At 42.1% G+C, this 16,266-nt stretch overlaps 1 protein-coding gene across 33 annotated transcripts in view; it reads left to right on the forward strand.

The window, feature by feature from the left end:
• ANK2 (ankyrin 2) overlaps window positions 1-16,266 on the forward strand; it is a 1,630,948-nt gene that overhangs the window by 1,355,171 nt on the left and 259,511 nt on the right. For 18 of the 33 annotated variants that reach the window (XM_069241892.1, XM_069241902.1, XM_069241884.1 and 15 more), the window contains 3 exons: window positions 4,241-4,395; window positions 7,503-7,714; window positions 8,008-8,212. In XM_069241892.1, the coding sequence (XP_069097993.1) occupies window positions 4,241-4,395; window positions 7,503-7,714; window positions 8,008-8,212 (572 nt within the window). Of the gene's footprint in view, window positions 1-3,319; window positions 3,419-4,240; window positions 4,396-7,502; window positions 7,715-8,007; window positions 8,213-16,266 lie in introns of all 33 variants that reach the window. The other 15 variants (XM_069241684.1, XM_069241717.1, XM_069241674.1 and 12 more) reach the window with 1 other exon arrangement.

A 16,266-nucleotide genomic window follows, 5' to 3' on the forward strand; every position in this document is an offset into this window, starting at 1 on the left:
GTAGTAGTGGGTCACAATTTGTGACTTACCTCATTAACATTACCATCATTACCTCATTAACTGTAATGAAGTAAGTCAAAATGTGGATGACTATAACTCTGTATTTTGTCAAGCAACTTATTAATACATGCATAGGCTTGCAAAATAAGAATGCATTCTGTAAACCTTGATGCGCAAATTGGAACCCCTTTTATCTAATGCATTCTTCATACACACGGTCCAGAATCTCTTAAGATCTTAAATGGAATCTACCAGTTAGATCATAAACTAAGCCATACCACCTAACAATGGATGGTTTTAAAAAACGTTATTTTGTTGTTCTACCACATTTTTTTATTTTTGCAGCTCTGCAGATCCTCAAAAAAACATGAAAACTCTGTTGGGGGTGTGAAGATTATGGTGTTGCTGCTGTATTTGGGCTGCCCATCCTTAATGCATCAGGAAAATCAAAAGGAGCAAACCACAGAATGGTGTTTTTTGTCAATAGGGCAATTTATTCATTACCAGAAACAAATGATAGATGCCCTTGAGTTCAAACACTTGCCTGGTGTCCCAAGATTAAGTTTCTTTAATCAATTTTCAAACTTCCCGTACAAATCAGTTATTTATACTTTCACAAATGAGCTGTGTTTAAAAGAAAAACTGGAATGATATTCTCCTTAAGGGCCATCACGTCCACCCAGAATGATCTTTTTCCTACCTAATGTAAATTAATCTTTACTTGATGTCCAGCTTTACCCTTGTAATCAGCTATCATTTCAAGCACTAATTCATTTTGATCTTGCAAATTAAGACTTCAACATCCAAGAAACATAACCAAAGGAGCAACTTAACAACAACGTGATAGAAATTATATAGAAAATATATCAATACATTACTCAGTGTGAAAGCCTCCGATGAGCATTCCAATGTACAGTTTTTCAGATTATCTGTTCCTTTAAATAAGAAAATCATTCATATGTGGACCAGTCTTGGCTAACGCTGTGTACTATAGGGATATCCCAGATGTAGGTCCATATGCATACAATTTCTACATTGCCAATGAGGCTGAGCAAAGCTGAAGGCTCAGAGGCTCATTTGCTGATAGTTGCTTTGGTTGTGTTCTGATGAAACAAACTAAAATGATGGCATACAGTGTTACCCAGAGGATTTTCCATTAGTGAAGATTCATTAAAGCATTTTCCTAAATCACTAGTTTTCTCTAACAGTAGAGAAAGTGTAATTATTGATCTGTATATATATATATATATGGATAGCACAGCACCAAGCACAGGACTTCTAAGAAATTGGGGATCAAGTTGTCTCTTTTATGAGTGAGAACAATGAGACGTTATTCTCAATTGTTCAACGAATGTTTGCATGAATGCTTTGTTATATATTGGTACTTGTTGACCCACATACAATAACCAAACACTGAACTTCATCAGGGACTACTATTAGGAAGTAGAAACAGAAAATAACATTGGCTACAGAAATCTGGGCAAAGTCGCTTCAGAGGGAGGTTTTCCACCTGTGGAAAATGGCATTCAAAAGCAATTCTCTATTTGGACATCAAACGGGGCAAATGCTTGCTGAGACAAAACTCCTTCCTAGGTAAAAACTAATAGCCCTCACAACAGCTAAAATATAATGCTTTTAGCTATTGGATCATGAGCTGTTTTCTGCATTTCAGGGTGTTAATTTAAAAATGTATTTAATAAAGGTAATTAGATTGGTGTGTAATCTTTGTTCCGGTTGTTTTCGTATGTCTGTAGAGTGTATCATAGATTTATATCACAGTATGTTTCAAACTGTGACAAGAGAGATGAGCTGCAGTAACAAACATTTCAGTATAGTGTTGCAAGCAAACCAGATACTTAGATGTAATATAAATTGACAAGTGTTCAAAAACGTTTATCACAGGTGACCAGTTTCTTAATCAGGGTGAATTTTATGTACACAACTTTTGAAGTGTGCAATATGACAAATGTGCCAAGCCAGTTTTCAGAGGGTGTACGGTGTAAGATTAATTACGCTAATTACTCAAATTGTTCAAATTGTTCAAGGTCAGCATGCTGCAAATCACAAAAGGCAATGTTGCCTTTTAAAGGGTGCAGACCCATCTATCTGAGAACAATAGGACTGTGAAACTGAGGATGTTTGCTGCATAACAACTTTAAACAAGTTCAGAGTTGTTCAGTATTGGAAAATAACTGGAATACTGCTCCCATTTCCAAGCAAACCTACAGTTTGTCCCACAAGTCAGTAGATTTCTGTATTCTAAATGTGTGTGATTATGGCAGTGCATGTCTCCTTGCTTATGTATGTGTGAATGAGTTTGCCTATGTGCGAATCTGGCTATGAGTATACATGTGTGTTCTGAAATGTGTGTGTGTGTGTGTGCATATATTTGATATATATGAGCTCTTCATGCATTATTAAAAAAACATGTTTTGCAGTTGGCTCTGTGACATATTGACCTTCCCCAATCTTCTCTAATTTTAGAGTTTTGTAAATTCCGGAGTAAGAATCATGTGGGCAGTACAGTTCAATTCATTCAATTCAGAGCCTGCAATCATGTCTACACAAGCTGTTTTATCTTTAATAGCACTGACTCTAAATGTTATCTGTAACATTGTAGGTTTCACTCTTTCTGCTCCCAAATAATAAAGAAAGAGATCACTGGAGATCATTATTGTAATGACATTATATATAACCGAAGCTTCATAAGTAGCACTACCATTCTCCTTTATTATTTCATGGTGGTGCATCACGGCAAACCCTTTCACTTCCTCATCACCTACACAAGGACGTATCACACTATTTATGTGTTATACACAGTGTCCTACTTAGACTTCTCGAACAGTTGTTTGAGCAGTGATGGAAAAACTTGAATATGTTATCTCTAATTCCTTCAGAGAAAGTTCCACATGCACCTGTTAGTTTTGTTTCCCGAATGTTGCATGTTCGTAAAATGTGCCACTGTGATCAGCTGTGGTGCCATGCAGTGACTGATTCATTCTCGTGAAATTTACCACTATGATCCATGGTGTTCCCAGCAGAAGCGCGTTATTAAGATGATGTTCATGAATGAACATGATATTTAGAGGAGTGAATGCGTCTGATAAATGTCAGTGAAATGGTGTGCAGTGCTACAAGGCCAGACCCAAAGCCTAACTCTTCCATGACACCTTGCATGGATGAACTATCTGCTGGTGCAGTTCCTGATTCCTGTGTGTGGACCACACAAGGCACTGGAACAGACTACTAAAAGCCATACAACACAACTCTGAAAGTTTACCTATCTTCTTTCTTCCAATGCTGCTTTGGATGTGTTCAGTAAACTTCACCTGCCTACTGCTCCTCCCCCTCTTAATGAGGGAGAAAGCCTGGTCAGCAGAATCCTTCAGCTTGGGCCTCCCGGGACCAAATTCATTGGGTAGGAGAGATTTAAGTACAACTGGATGGATACCAGTTCCCCATTTTTATATTATAGTTTTTTTTCTTTTTACCATTGTGACCATGGCATTTTCCCCCTTTTATGATTTTCATTGTGTTTGCCGTACATTAGTGGACAATTTCCCAATCCCTGTGATATGTTTTTTGTTTTTGTGGATTGTGTGTATCCTTTTTTAATTATAGGTGTATGTTTTCTGTTAAAGCATGACATGCCTCATACTGCAGATGTATACAGCAAAGCTACTACTCTTTTTCCAAAATGTATTATGTGTTTGCTTCACTACTTAAATAGTAATAGTTTGGTACCTTAGAAGTCATACATACAAGCTTTACAGTAGTTATGGATTGGTGGTGCCCTTGGCAGGCCACTGCTGTTTTCTATTGCCCTTAGTGAAAAGAGTGTTAGTGTACTGCAGAGATAGAAATAAAATATACTGAATATTGGTGTTTTTAATGTATTCTTATTAGTTCTGTTTCCTGAAACAATCAAATATTTGTTTACAGAATTTGTGGTGAAACCTTGGCCCTCAACATTCTTTTGGGATACTGTGAATTTTATTTAACTGGCCAGTGTTCCACATATATTCATATGGACAGTCCTTTAACACAGGAGGCTATTAATTAAAGAACTATAACTTTAAATGTTAGTTAATTGAAATACTGAATTTGGGTAGTCCATTCTTGTAGAAAGATTAAATAAAATGCATAGGTGTATGAGATCATGTTGTACAACCCTGAGGTGAAGCCATGGGCTTCCCCTCTGCCTTCCACACTGAGATGTAATTTCATGTAACCAACACAGGCCCGTGATTGTGGAGATTCCTCACTTCGCAGCTTTGCGGGGCAAGGAGAGGGAGCTAGTGATCCTCCGCAGTGAAACCGGGGAAAGCTGGAAGGAGCACTACTGTGAGCACACCGAGGATGAGCTGAATGAGATACTGAATGGCATGGACGAAGGTGAGAAATACACATATTCAGGAGCTTGTCTCTAAATAAAAGAAGTAGAGAAACCTTATTCTTTTAGCCAAGGACTTAACAGATTGATTTTTGCTTTTTACTAATGGCTAGATTTTTAGTCTTTCTCTTATTAATCAAACATACTTGATCCTACTACTCATTGCTATCACCCAAAGCTCAATAATTCACTGGATGATAGTGTCCTCTTCTTTATGGTTGCACATGCACAAAAAGGGTGCAACGTACAACAGGTATCCTGGGTGATGAATGAGTTAAGTATGATGTTCTCTAGATCTAGCTTTGGGACAAGAGAATTTCAACATCGCGTCTATGCATGTGAGTTCCTTTCACTTCAGTTGAGACATCTATTTGTCACACCATAGATATTTATTATGCAGATTTTATGTTAAGTGTTTCAGAAAGCATTGCATTGATTTTAAAGAGCAGGAGTGCTTTAAAAAGACAATTCCGGTGTAACAGGCGCATCTCAAGCATGAGGGGTTGTGCATAGATAGTCCTGGCCCCTTGATATACCTCTGTAAAAAACTGTTGTCCAGAGATTTTCATTTTTGATTTTTGCTGCAAATACATTCGCCTCACTGTTTAAATCAGCTGAAAACTTCATCTTGAAAGAAGGTAGCTGCAGATAAAAACATTTGCCCTTTTAGACTCACGTAATCTGTACTTTGTTCTTTCATCAATCCCTTTGGCCCTTGTTCTGGCTAAACCACAGATAACACATTGAAGATGCCCTACTTTCAGATCAGTTGTTGGTGGTGGATGAGAGCTAGTCATCGATCTTCTAAGTGGATGGGCATTGGGTTTGGTTGTTGTCGCTTTCTCAGAAGACTGGGATTCTTGTTGTGATTTACTGGTTTCTGCTATTTTTTAATGATTTTTTTCCAGGGTTTTTTCCATTTAATACAACTCGTAGCACTTATTGTTACAATGATAAAATATTTGATCCTCTTCACCCATCAGTTTTAATCTTGTGTGAACTTCATCTTGCTGTATTTCTGCAGCATCTCAAACACTTTCTTCTGTCCAGCAACAGTTGAAATTAGCTTTTCTTTCTGATTAGTTTAGCATATGACATATTTTTCACTGTTGAAGGAGTCTTTAGATTTTATAGTTAGCAAAGGCCCTCTGCTTCTCCCTGCTTTGCTCAAACAAAACCAATATTAAAATAAATTACCAATATGATGGCTAAAACACATCATTATAGAGCGCCATTTTGGAAAATGATGGAAGGGTTGCACTGAAGAGTTATTTTCTTGTCTCTCTAAGACTTCTCAACCCTCTCAAAACCTATGTTGTGACACTAAAATTAAGTATATAGGTCTCATAGTTCCTGAAATATTACATCATCACTGCAAAACATCTGCCATTTTTAAAAATGTCATCCAGAAAAATTTGGCCTGGATCAGCAATGTCTACCCGAGCTAAATTACTTCTCTAATGATCAAAAAAGACAAATCAAAAACGAAAATCTCTGGACAACAATTTTGCACAGAGGTGTATCAGGTAGCCAGGATTAAGAAGAATATGTAGTCTGAAATCAGGTTGAGATCAGATTACAGAAACTAGAGTTGGACTGTAAGGAAGAGGGGAATACTGGAACTTTACACACAAAGTAAATAAAGTTTTCAATTTACAGTACATATTACATTGCAGATTATATCATAAGAGACCTCTCACAGATGCTTTTACCTAATTATATTGTGATTGGGTCATTCAGCTGCCAACGAGATGGGACTTTCACTATCTTTCTAAAAATGTGTTCTAAGGTAATTCAGACTTAGTGGGCTAAACAAGTGTGGCAGAACCAAAATGAGACAGTTTGAAATGGTTTCCTGGTGTAAACAAATAAATAAAGTTAAAACAATGACTAGGAATAGAGTGGATTTACATAATTCAGAGAACCCAGTGGTGGGCGTTGACATTGACCTTGCAGTCTAATTTTATTACATTGGGTTAAGTATTTTCTCTGTTCATATTAACTTCAGTAGATGCAGTCTTGTAATATCTGGGTTAAAGGTATGAGACTGAAGATTTGAGTTTCACACAAATCATCAATGATTGATTTATTGACAGCCCTCAGACAAGTCATGGAGGGTTCTAGATGTCCCTCCCTGTTAGCATTTACTGTGTGGCTGCCGATACAAGTCATCTAGACAAGTGATTGTAATATTACAAAATTCCTATTTGTTTCAGAGTTGCCTTTGTAGGATTTGATACATAATTGTGATTAATGAAATCATTCCCCAAAGGGATTTTCTTGTTAGACAAAGGCTTATGTGTTAGGACCATTTACGTTTTTTCATATCCTAGCTTGCCCTAATGCCCTTTTTAGCGTGGGTCACAAGCTTTGAGTCAACCCACTTAGTCTACCATTAGTTTTCAAATATGCCATGTTCACAGTGACTGCCAAGTCAAAATGCTTACTGGCAGGCAACATTGATTTCATGCAGAAAGTTGTGAGGGCATGGAATATTCAGACTCTCTGAGTTCGGTGAAAAACCCAAATAGACACATGGACCAGCACAGAAACACATTGGGGGGCAAAGGACACTAATGGACACATGAAGACTAAAGGACACAAAAATGACAATGAACACTGGAACATTTAGGACTGCAAGAGTGCCAATTTGGCACAGGGCCACTAATCGGCACAGGTTATATCATGAGAGAAAGAAATCATTAGTAGATGGGCACAAAATACAATACACTCAGGATAGTCCTAGACACAGAAATACTGATTTGCACTAGAGTGACTGGAATATGTAGTATACATGTGCCTCTGCACTCTAGGTATATTCTTGTTATGAAGTAGTCTTGAGATAACAAGGCATGAAGCATAAATAGGATATAACAAATTGGAAAGTCAGGCTTGGTGATGATATGTTAAATAAAAATGTAAATTTTTGTAAGATTATTTATCGAATTTTGCATCTCCCATTTATAGGGAATCATTAAAAATAAGGCAAGGTTAACTGTATTGCAGTTTCTGCTTGTGTTACTAAACCATTAGGAATCATAGTGTATGATTAAATACAGTGTTAAGGTTGACTGTGTTTCTTACCAAAAATATTTAATTTGCGTCCCAGTGCTTGATACATACGAAGAACTGGAGAAAAAGCGCATTTGCCGGATCATCACCAGGGACTTCCCACAATACTTTGCAGTGGTGTCTCGTGTCAAACAAGACAGCAACCTGATTGGGCCCGAGGGTGGAGTGCTGAGCAGCACAGTGGTGCCACAGGTCCAGGCTGTCTTCCCAGAGGGTGCACTCACCAAACGGATCCGTGTTGGCCTACAGGTACAATATGCACAACATCATGAGTGGGATTATCCAATCAATAATGCAGATGCACTGTCAATGGTTTATTGTGTTCGAAAATGTAACTTGCCTTAAGCTACAACAGAAAACCATATAATATGCAATGCTATACGAGATATTTGTATTCCGCTCTGGGGTGCTCACTTGAGCACCGGAGGCACAACCTCTACAGCCTGAAAAGCAAACACTTTTCTTGTAAGAAAACCTCAGTGATGAAGGATATTCTACTGGTTACTTATGTTTTCATGTGTCGCCTTCATCTTCCCATTTAGGCTCAACCTATGCACAGCGAACTTGTCAAGAAGATTTTAGGCAATAAGGCAACCTTTAGCCCAATTGTTACATTGGAGCCGAGAAGAAGAAAGTTCCACAAGCCCATCACCATGACTATTCCAGTGCCCAAAGTCTCCACTGATGCAATGATGAATGGCTTTGGGGGTGACACACCCACATTAAGACTGCTGTGCAGCATAACTGGTGAGTCTGGTTTACCTGAATTTCAGCATTATAAGCTAAAGAGCATTTGTTTATAGTGCAGGCATGCAACAACATATTTTTAGCTGTGAGTCACAAATAATACACATCAATCTGAGCAATATTGAAATGAAAGTCAAATGATCACGTACACAGATTATCATGTTTCTGTAGCTGTGACCTGATCTGAAAACTCTACTTGGTATTGTATTTGGGGTCACGTGGATCAATACAATTCACTCATTAATGAAAAGCAAAGTCTAATCTGTACAACGGTTACATATGTTTAGTAGGAGGCAGAAATAACACATTTTGTTTGGGTGGTATTCATAACGTAGTGGAGTTGGAACCAGCATACTGTCAGATCACAAGATGAAGGGGAGGGAGAAAGTGTATTGGCAAAGCAGAGTTCAGAGAATAGTATGTTTCACAGATCAGTGAGAAGCATATCTTAATTCACACGAAAAGCTCCATCACTAATTATACAATGCTTTATAAATCAAAACCTGTTTAAAAAATCCAGTACGAAGGGGAAGTGTGGTATGAGTTTATAAGAACTGTACTCAATGGAAATAATAGTAAAATGCAGATGGAGCTAGGATGTGAGTTTTAAAATGGCTAAAATATAGGACAAGTATGGAATAGAATTTATGAAAGGTATACTCTGAATGTTTTTACTCTCCGATGAGTGGAGGAGTTTTAAAAGAGAGCCTCCTTCCTTTCATAGTAGATAGTACAGAAAAACTGTATACACTAATGTGTCAGGTATAGTGAAAAATAATCTCACTTGTAAAAAAAACTCCAGTGGGTGCCTTCAGACTAGTACTTTAGTTGAATGTGTGGTGTTCTCTGGTAGAAAAACTGCCATGAAATAGGCGCCATGAATGCTGTGTGGTTCTTGGTTCTCCCTGTTTCTGTTTCATTAACCCGACTTTCCTCTGAAACAGAGCATAAAACAACAACTGCATCTGCACTGCTGTGTTGTTTCAGGTAGTCCCAATGCAAAGAATGCAGTCAACTGATCATTTGTGTTGCTACGTTTCTCTTCTGTCATATATATATATGTGTGTGTGTGTGTGTGTGTGTATACATATATATATATGTGCATATATACATATGTATATACACACTAAGGGGGTCATTCCGACCCCGGCGGCCGGGGATGCGGGAGCACCGCCAACAGGCTGGCGGTGCCCCGCAGGGCATTCTGACTGCGGCGGTTTGGCCGCGGTCAGACCAGGAAAACCGGCAGTCTCCCGCTGGTTTTCCGCTGCCCTGGGAATCCCCCATGGCGGCGCAGCTTGCTGCGCCGCCATGGGGGATTCCGACCCCCTCACCGCCATCCTGTTCCTGGCGGTTCCGACCGCCAGGAACAGGATGGCGGTGAGGGGTGTCGTGGGGCCCCTGGGGGCCCCTGCAGTGCACATGCCAATAAGAGGGCCCCACAAAGGATTTCAGTGTCTGCTGTGCAGACACTGAAATCCGCGACGGGTGCAACTGCACCCGTCGCACCATCCCACTCCGCCGGCTCCATTCGGAGCCGGCTTCCTCGTGGGAAGGGGTTTCCCGCTGGGCTGGCGACCCCCTGAATGACCCCCTAAGTAGTTAAGTAGTTAAGGTTAGGACCTAGTCTCTATAGAAAAAACTTTTTAGTTGCCTATATCTGTGGCACCAGTTGATAAAACGTCACAAAATGTTTTCACAAAGTTAGACTCTCACATCAGCTGCTGTCTGGAAAGTTTTGCGGTGATCCGTTAAGCGGGGGCCAAGGAAAAAGGGAGGGAGCTCTTTATCCAGAAAACACCCTTTTTGTTATCTGTTATAGTTTTTAAGACATAGAAAATTCACATTTTATATATAGGGACGCGAAGGCGCAGTGAACCCTCCCAATCTCGTGCTGAGATCTGATTGGCTACTAACACTTCAACAAGGAAGTGTAGGCAGCCATCTTGGGACTCAGCTGAAAAAAATATAAAAATTTAGAAAAGGGTTAAGGGTAGGGACACCCTGACCCCTTAGCTACGGTCGGTGGTGTCCCAGCGGGATGCCCCACAGCAAAAAAGCACTTTAATAATATAAGTTTTGCTGAAAATTCACGACAGGGTAGTAAATTTGTGGGACAAATTGAAAAAAAACAAGCACAGTCTCCCGCCCTTGTTTTAATAAAGCCCACGCATTTGAAAAATTAAAGAGGAGCCCCCCACTGAGGACATTTTTAGGCCCCAGGGTCTGCCACCTCCTCGGGGTTTATATTTTTATATATCACTTCAATCAGATGACATCTTGCAGCTATAGCTGCATATTTACAAAACAGGGAACATATCTCATTTTTCAGAATACCTGTCATTAAAACCTTCATGGAAGGACTCAAAGGGGTAATTCCACCTAGACTTCCACCTGTTCCATCAAGGAATCTTAACAGTGTTCTCACTAGATTCATTTGCCCTCCTTTCGAGCCACTTCACTCTTGTCCTATCAATTCCTTACATGGAAAGTAGCATTTCTAGTTGCATCACACCACTTAGATGCGTCAGTGAGCGCCAGGCATTAACCTTAGGAGAAACTTTCTTTCAAATGCATGAAGATATGGTGGTCCTACATGCAAATCCAGAACCAAAAGTGATATCTCAATTTCATATCAATCACAACATTGAATTGCCAGTGTTCCTCCCAAAATCTGATTCAGTAGCAGAGAGGTCTCTCCATGCTCTTTGACAGCTCTCTCTTGCAGAAACTGGACTTTGTTTACTTTTGCTTGGTGAGTGCTGTCAAAACTGCAAAAAGCAAACAGCTATGTCCCAGGGGTAGGCACTGTAGGACATAGCAGGAGTCGTTCCTGAGGGTGGCCGCCTGCCCCATGACCTTTGCCCTGGGGAGGTGGAGGTCCCCAGGGTGCCAAAACGGACCCCCATTACTTTTTTATTGTAGCCCTGGTGGAGTAGACCCAGGGCCTGTGGTGGGTGTGTGTGCCCTCCCACACGACACAGTATAAATTGAAGGCCCTGGGGAGGTGGTGGTCCCCAAGGCTGCGGGGGCACTCAGCCCGATTCATTGAAGTGGATTTAGCCCCGGGGGAGGTTGTGGTCTGTGGGGCTCTCATCCCTATATATATATATATATACATACAAATTTGGATTTTCTTTAATTTCTCAAAAACTACCAAACAGATTTACACCAAATAACAAAAAGGTCTGTTTTTGGACCAAGAACTACCTTTCTGCCAAATTTGGTGTAATTCTGTCCAGTGGTTTGGGCGCTACCTCAATTTAAAATCCCTATGTACAAATAAATGAGGAAAGCATGTTTTGGGACACTCCCCCCCTTTTTCTTGGCCTCTTCTTGAGAGATCACTCTGAAACTTTTCAAAGAGCAGCTGATGTGACCACCATTTTTTGCGAAAATTAAGTGAAGATTTATCAAACAGCGCTAAAGTTATTAGCAAAACAAAAAACACTTTTTCTATAGAAACTAGGTCCTAGCTATAACTAGCTAGTAGCGACCGCCACTAGGTGATATATTTAGATATATGTGTGTGTGTGTATATATCTATTTATATCTATCTGTCTATCTATCTATCTATCTATCTATCTATCTATATATATATGTATATATATGTGTATATATATATATATATATTTATATATATATATATATATACATCTCACAGGCATTCCATTTACAGATGTCCAATGCGGTGGCACAGAGCTCCCAAAAGACATCCCGCGGCTGATATTCTCATGCAAAAATTATGTTTTGTTTCACTGTGTTCAAAAGAGAAAAAATAGTGCAGGGAAAACCAATAAAATCTGCACAATCCAGGCCGACGCATTTCGGCTTGATGCCATGCCTTCTTCTGGGCCTAGGTCAGTAACATGGCTTATAGCATTCTTCTTTATAATGACCTTCTTCCATTCTGATACCCAGTCAAACACTAGACTGAGAAACATTACATAATTTCCAACAATGAGCGCCATTTTGAAGTGCATTCATATATCTGAAACCAATCTTTGTACCATAAGCATGTTCCCAAGTAAATCCTATGTGGTACTCTGTAAATATTTACTTTCACAATAAAAATACAATGCTTATTTGTTTACAATTATGCAACATGTCAACAAGTTGAAAACCTAGGATCATCTATTCAATTAAATCTGTAAAGGTGCAATTCGAGTGGATCAATTAATGCAGAAATCGCACACTTATGCTTATACTCTAAATTTCTAGCCCTCTATCATTAATTAAGTAAATAATATAAATAATGTCAAATAATATATATGAAAAAATAAATGTGTGATAGCACCCAACCAACAAAATAATTTATCTGATAGAGACTTCTATCTGTAGATTCCTTACCTTAGAATTTCTTGGCATCAGCTTGGAATCCAGAATTTTTGCTGAGCAGTACCCTGCACGTGCCATCAGTTGGCATCGTTCAGATCCTCGTGGCATCGTTGGAGCCACCTGTGACATCATGTTCACGTATAAAGGCACTACCCCTGTACATGTACGTCAGTTCTTTTCCTTCCATGCTGATTAAGCGCAGATCCGGAATCGAGCTACCCTCTTTTTGACAGGCCCTTTTCAACCTTTTTGTTGAGTCTTTTGAAGTCTGTGCACAATGACATTGAGGAAGATGGGGTTCAAGCCATGTGGTGCCTGCCATCGCGCCATGTCAGTGATGGACCCTCACCAGGTATGTCTCTGGTGCCTTGACCAAGACCAAAACTCAAAGTTGTGTACAGACTGCTGGGCCATGGCCCTGAAAGCTTTGAGAGAGTGGTCTCTGAAGCTTATGGCAGCCCAGCAGTCAATGTCGATTAGTGTGACTTCTAGGAGGTCACAGTCCTCACCGACCAGGAGCCCCAAGTCCTCTTCTTCACATTTGAAGTCCTCCAGGCACTCAGGGAAGAGGCACAAGAAGAAGGAGAAGTCCAAGTGGGCTTCGACTTCGTCCCACCCATTGACCAACGAGGCGACTTGGGAACATTGCCGTTCTTGGCACGGTTCCGGGGAACCAATTCCCGGGCCGATTTCGAGCTTCCCCCCCTTCCTGGGAGCTGGAGCGACCCCCGCTCAACTCAAGGAGTTTTACGGGGATATGCACCTCATATTCAAGTGGGCTGTCCTGATGGCATGCCCCCGCAGGGTTGGCAGGGGCCCCATCAGATTCCACACCAGCAGCTTCAGCCTCGTCTCCGATCGGGGCTCTTGGAATGACGGCGAGCACACCGTCAGTCTCCTCTGGAGTAGTTCCCAATGTCGACGATCCCCGCACCACCGGCACCCACCGGTGGTGCGAGCCTCATCCTTCATCCTTATACCTGATGAGCCGGAATGGCGTCATATGATGCTAATTTCAATTTTGACAGTGCCGACAGGGGCCAGATCATTGCCTGAGTCTTATTATGTGCAACCAGGCACAGGTGAGGAATGGGAGAGGTCTTAGGATACTATGAAGTTTGGTTTGGAGCAAATGGACTGATATGATGAACTAGGAGAAGCCAGCAGACTGGACATCTCTCCAGATGCTGGCTTGCTTTCACCTCCTATGGTGGCTATAGAGGAGAGAGCTCGTATGCTATGGTGGTGCGTAAGGCAGCTGAGGTCTTGGACCTGGATTTGCCTATGGTGCCAGTCAGGACTAACCTCCTGACTGAGGTGCTCCGGTGGGGGGTTTCCACATCGGAACAGATGTTACCATTTAACAAAGCCCTCACTGATGTCCTGCTGGGGACGTGGTCCAAACCTAGCACAGGGGCTCCTGTAAATAGGACAATTTGCCGCCACAATCACCCAACTCCAAATGATCCTAGTTTCCTCACCCAACACCCCACCCCAGAGAGCTTGGTGGTTCACGCCCCCCACTTCCCTTGGTGCCTTCGCTCCCACTCCCCCAATTAGGAATCCAAGAGGCTAGATCAGCTTGAAAAGACAATGTTTTTTTCCTCCAGTCTGACGTTGAGTTCTGTAAACACCTCATGCCTATTGGGCCGTTTTTCCCTTGCTTTATGAAATATGGTGGCACAGGTGCTGCCACAGGTCCCGGAGGACGTGCAGTGCACTCTCAGAAGCTGTTAAATATGGGAGAGATGCAGTGAAGATTAATTACAATAAGGTGTGGTGTGTACCCAGCGACTGACTCAGTGGGTAGCACAATTTCATTGACGGTGGCCCTTTGTTGCGATGCCTGGCTTTGTATATCTGGCTTTTCAGGGGATGTCCAGGCAAATCTTATGGACATGCCCTTCGATGGCTTGTGCCTATTAGGTGAAAAGGCTAATTTGGCACTAGAGCGCTTCAAGGATTCTTGAGCTACGGCCAGGTCCTTGGGCCTCTCAGCGCCCCCTCGCCAGCAGTCTGCCTTTTGCCCCTTTCAAGGCTTCGGAAGGGGCAGGGTACCATGCCACCCACGGACTAGCCACCGTCCACTGTCAGGTCAGCATCCAGTGAGGGTCTGGCCTGAAGTTGTACACCTCCCAGCCCCTCTCTTCCACAACGCCCAAGTGCTCCTAGTATGATTCTACAAGACCACACGTATCCAGTTGGAGGAAGAATTCAATTTCATCTCCCCCACTGGCAATTCATACCATCAGACAAGTGGGTCTTGCAGATCATACAGAAGGGATATTCCCTTCTCCTCCAGCCTTTCCCTCCCGCTATGCCTCCTTTAAAAGAACAGCTTATGGAGGATCACTTAATATTGCTCTGCGAGGAAGTTACGGCTGTCTTGGCCAAGGGAGCTATAGAAAGGGTCCTGATGTCAGAAGAAGGCAGTGGTTGTTATTCCTGTTACTTTCTGATACCCAAAAAGTACAAGGGTCTTCGCCCTATTCTGGATTTGCAGGACGTCAATCTCTTCCTGAAAAAGGAGAAATTCAAGATGCTCACTCTTGCTCAGGTCTTGTCTGCCCTAGCCCAAGGAGACTGGATGGTAGGGCTGGACGTGCAAGATGCCTATTTTCATATCCCCATCCTGCCTGGCCACAGGCGTTTCTTGCGGTTCAAGGAGGGCCACGAGCACTTTCAGTTTATGGTGCTCCCCTTCGGTCTCACCAGTGCCCCTCGGGTGTTCACAAAAGTGATGGCGGTGGTGACAGCTCATCTGCGCAGGTTAGGGATTTCATTCTTCTCCCTATTTTGATGACTGGCTGTTGAAGGCTCCTATGCCCCAGGCTCTCGTCACCCACCTTCGGACTATGGCGAACGTCCTGCATTCGCTGGGGTTCACTATACACGTGCCAAAGTCACACCTGACTCCCCCTCAGAAGCTCCCTTTCATCAGAGCTGTTCTAGACACAGTGCAGTTTCAGGCTTAACCTCACGAGCAGTGAGTCCAGGTTATTCAAGTTATGATACCGATGTTTCGGCCTCTATCCTGGATCTTAATGAGACAGACTCCTGCATCCTGTTAGTCAAGCATGCCAGATGGCATATGAGGGCTCTGTAGTGGGACCTGAAGTTCCAGTGGGCACAGCATCAGGGCAATCTCACTGACATGGTTCAGATCTCGGAAAGAACTGCAAAAGACCACAGTGGTGGTTAGTGAACTGAGATTGGGTCAGAGGCAGACTCCTTTCCCTTCCCCAATCAGATCTCAAAGTAGTGACAGATGCGTCACTTCTTGGATGGGGCGGCCATCTGGGAGAGGTGGTGATCAGAGGCCTCTGGTGGAATCTGGACTCCATATCAACCTATTGGAGCTCCGGGTGATCCAACTGGCATTAAAAGCATTTCTTGCTGTTGTAAAAGGGAAGATAGTGCAGGTGTTCATGGACAACACTACTGTAATGTGGTACTGCAACAAGCATGGCGGTGTGGGGTCGTGGACCGTTTGTCAAGAAACTCTACATCTCTGGACATGTCTGGAACAGCAGGGCATAACCCTGGTGGTTCAACACCTAGCAGGTTCTCTGAACGCCAGGGTAGACAAACTCACCCGTCGATGCCTAGCAGATCATAAATGGTGTCTCCACCCGGAGGTTGTGCAAGGACTCTTGCAGCAGTGGGGAGACCCTTAGTTAGATCTGTGCGCCTCCGCAGAGAACGCGCAATGTCAG

The sequence above is a fragment of the Pleurodeles waltl genome, chromosome 1_2 (genome assembly GCF_031143425.1).
Source record: "Pleurodeles waltl isolate 20211129_DDA chromosome 1_2, aPleWal1.hap1.20221129, whole genome shotgun sequence".
Lineage (NCBI taxonomy): Eukaryota > Metazoa > Chordata > Amphibia > Caudata > Salamandridae > Pleurodeles > Pleurodeles waltl.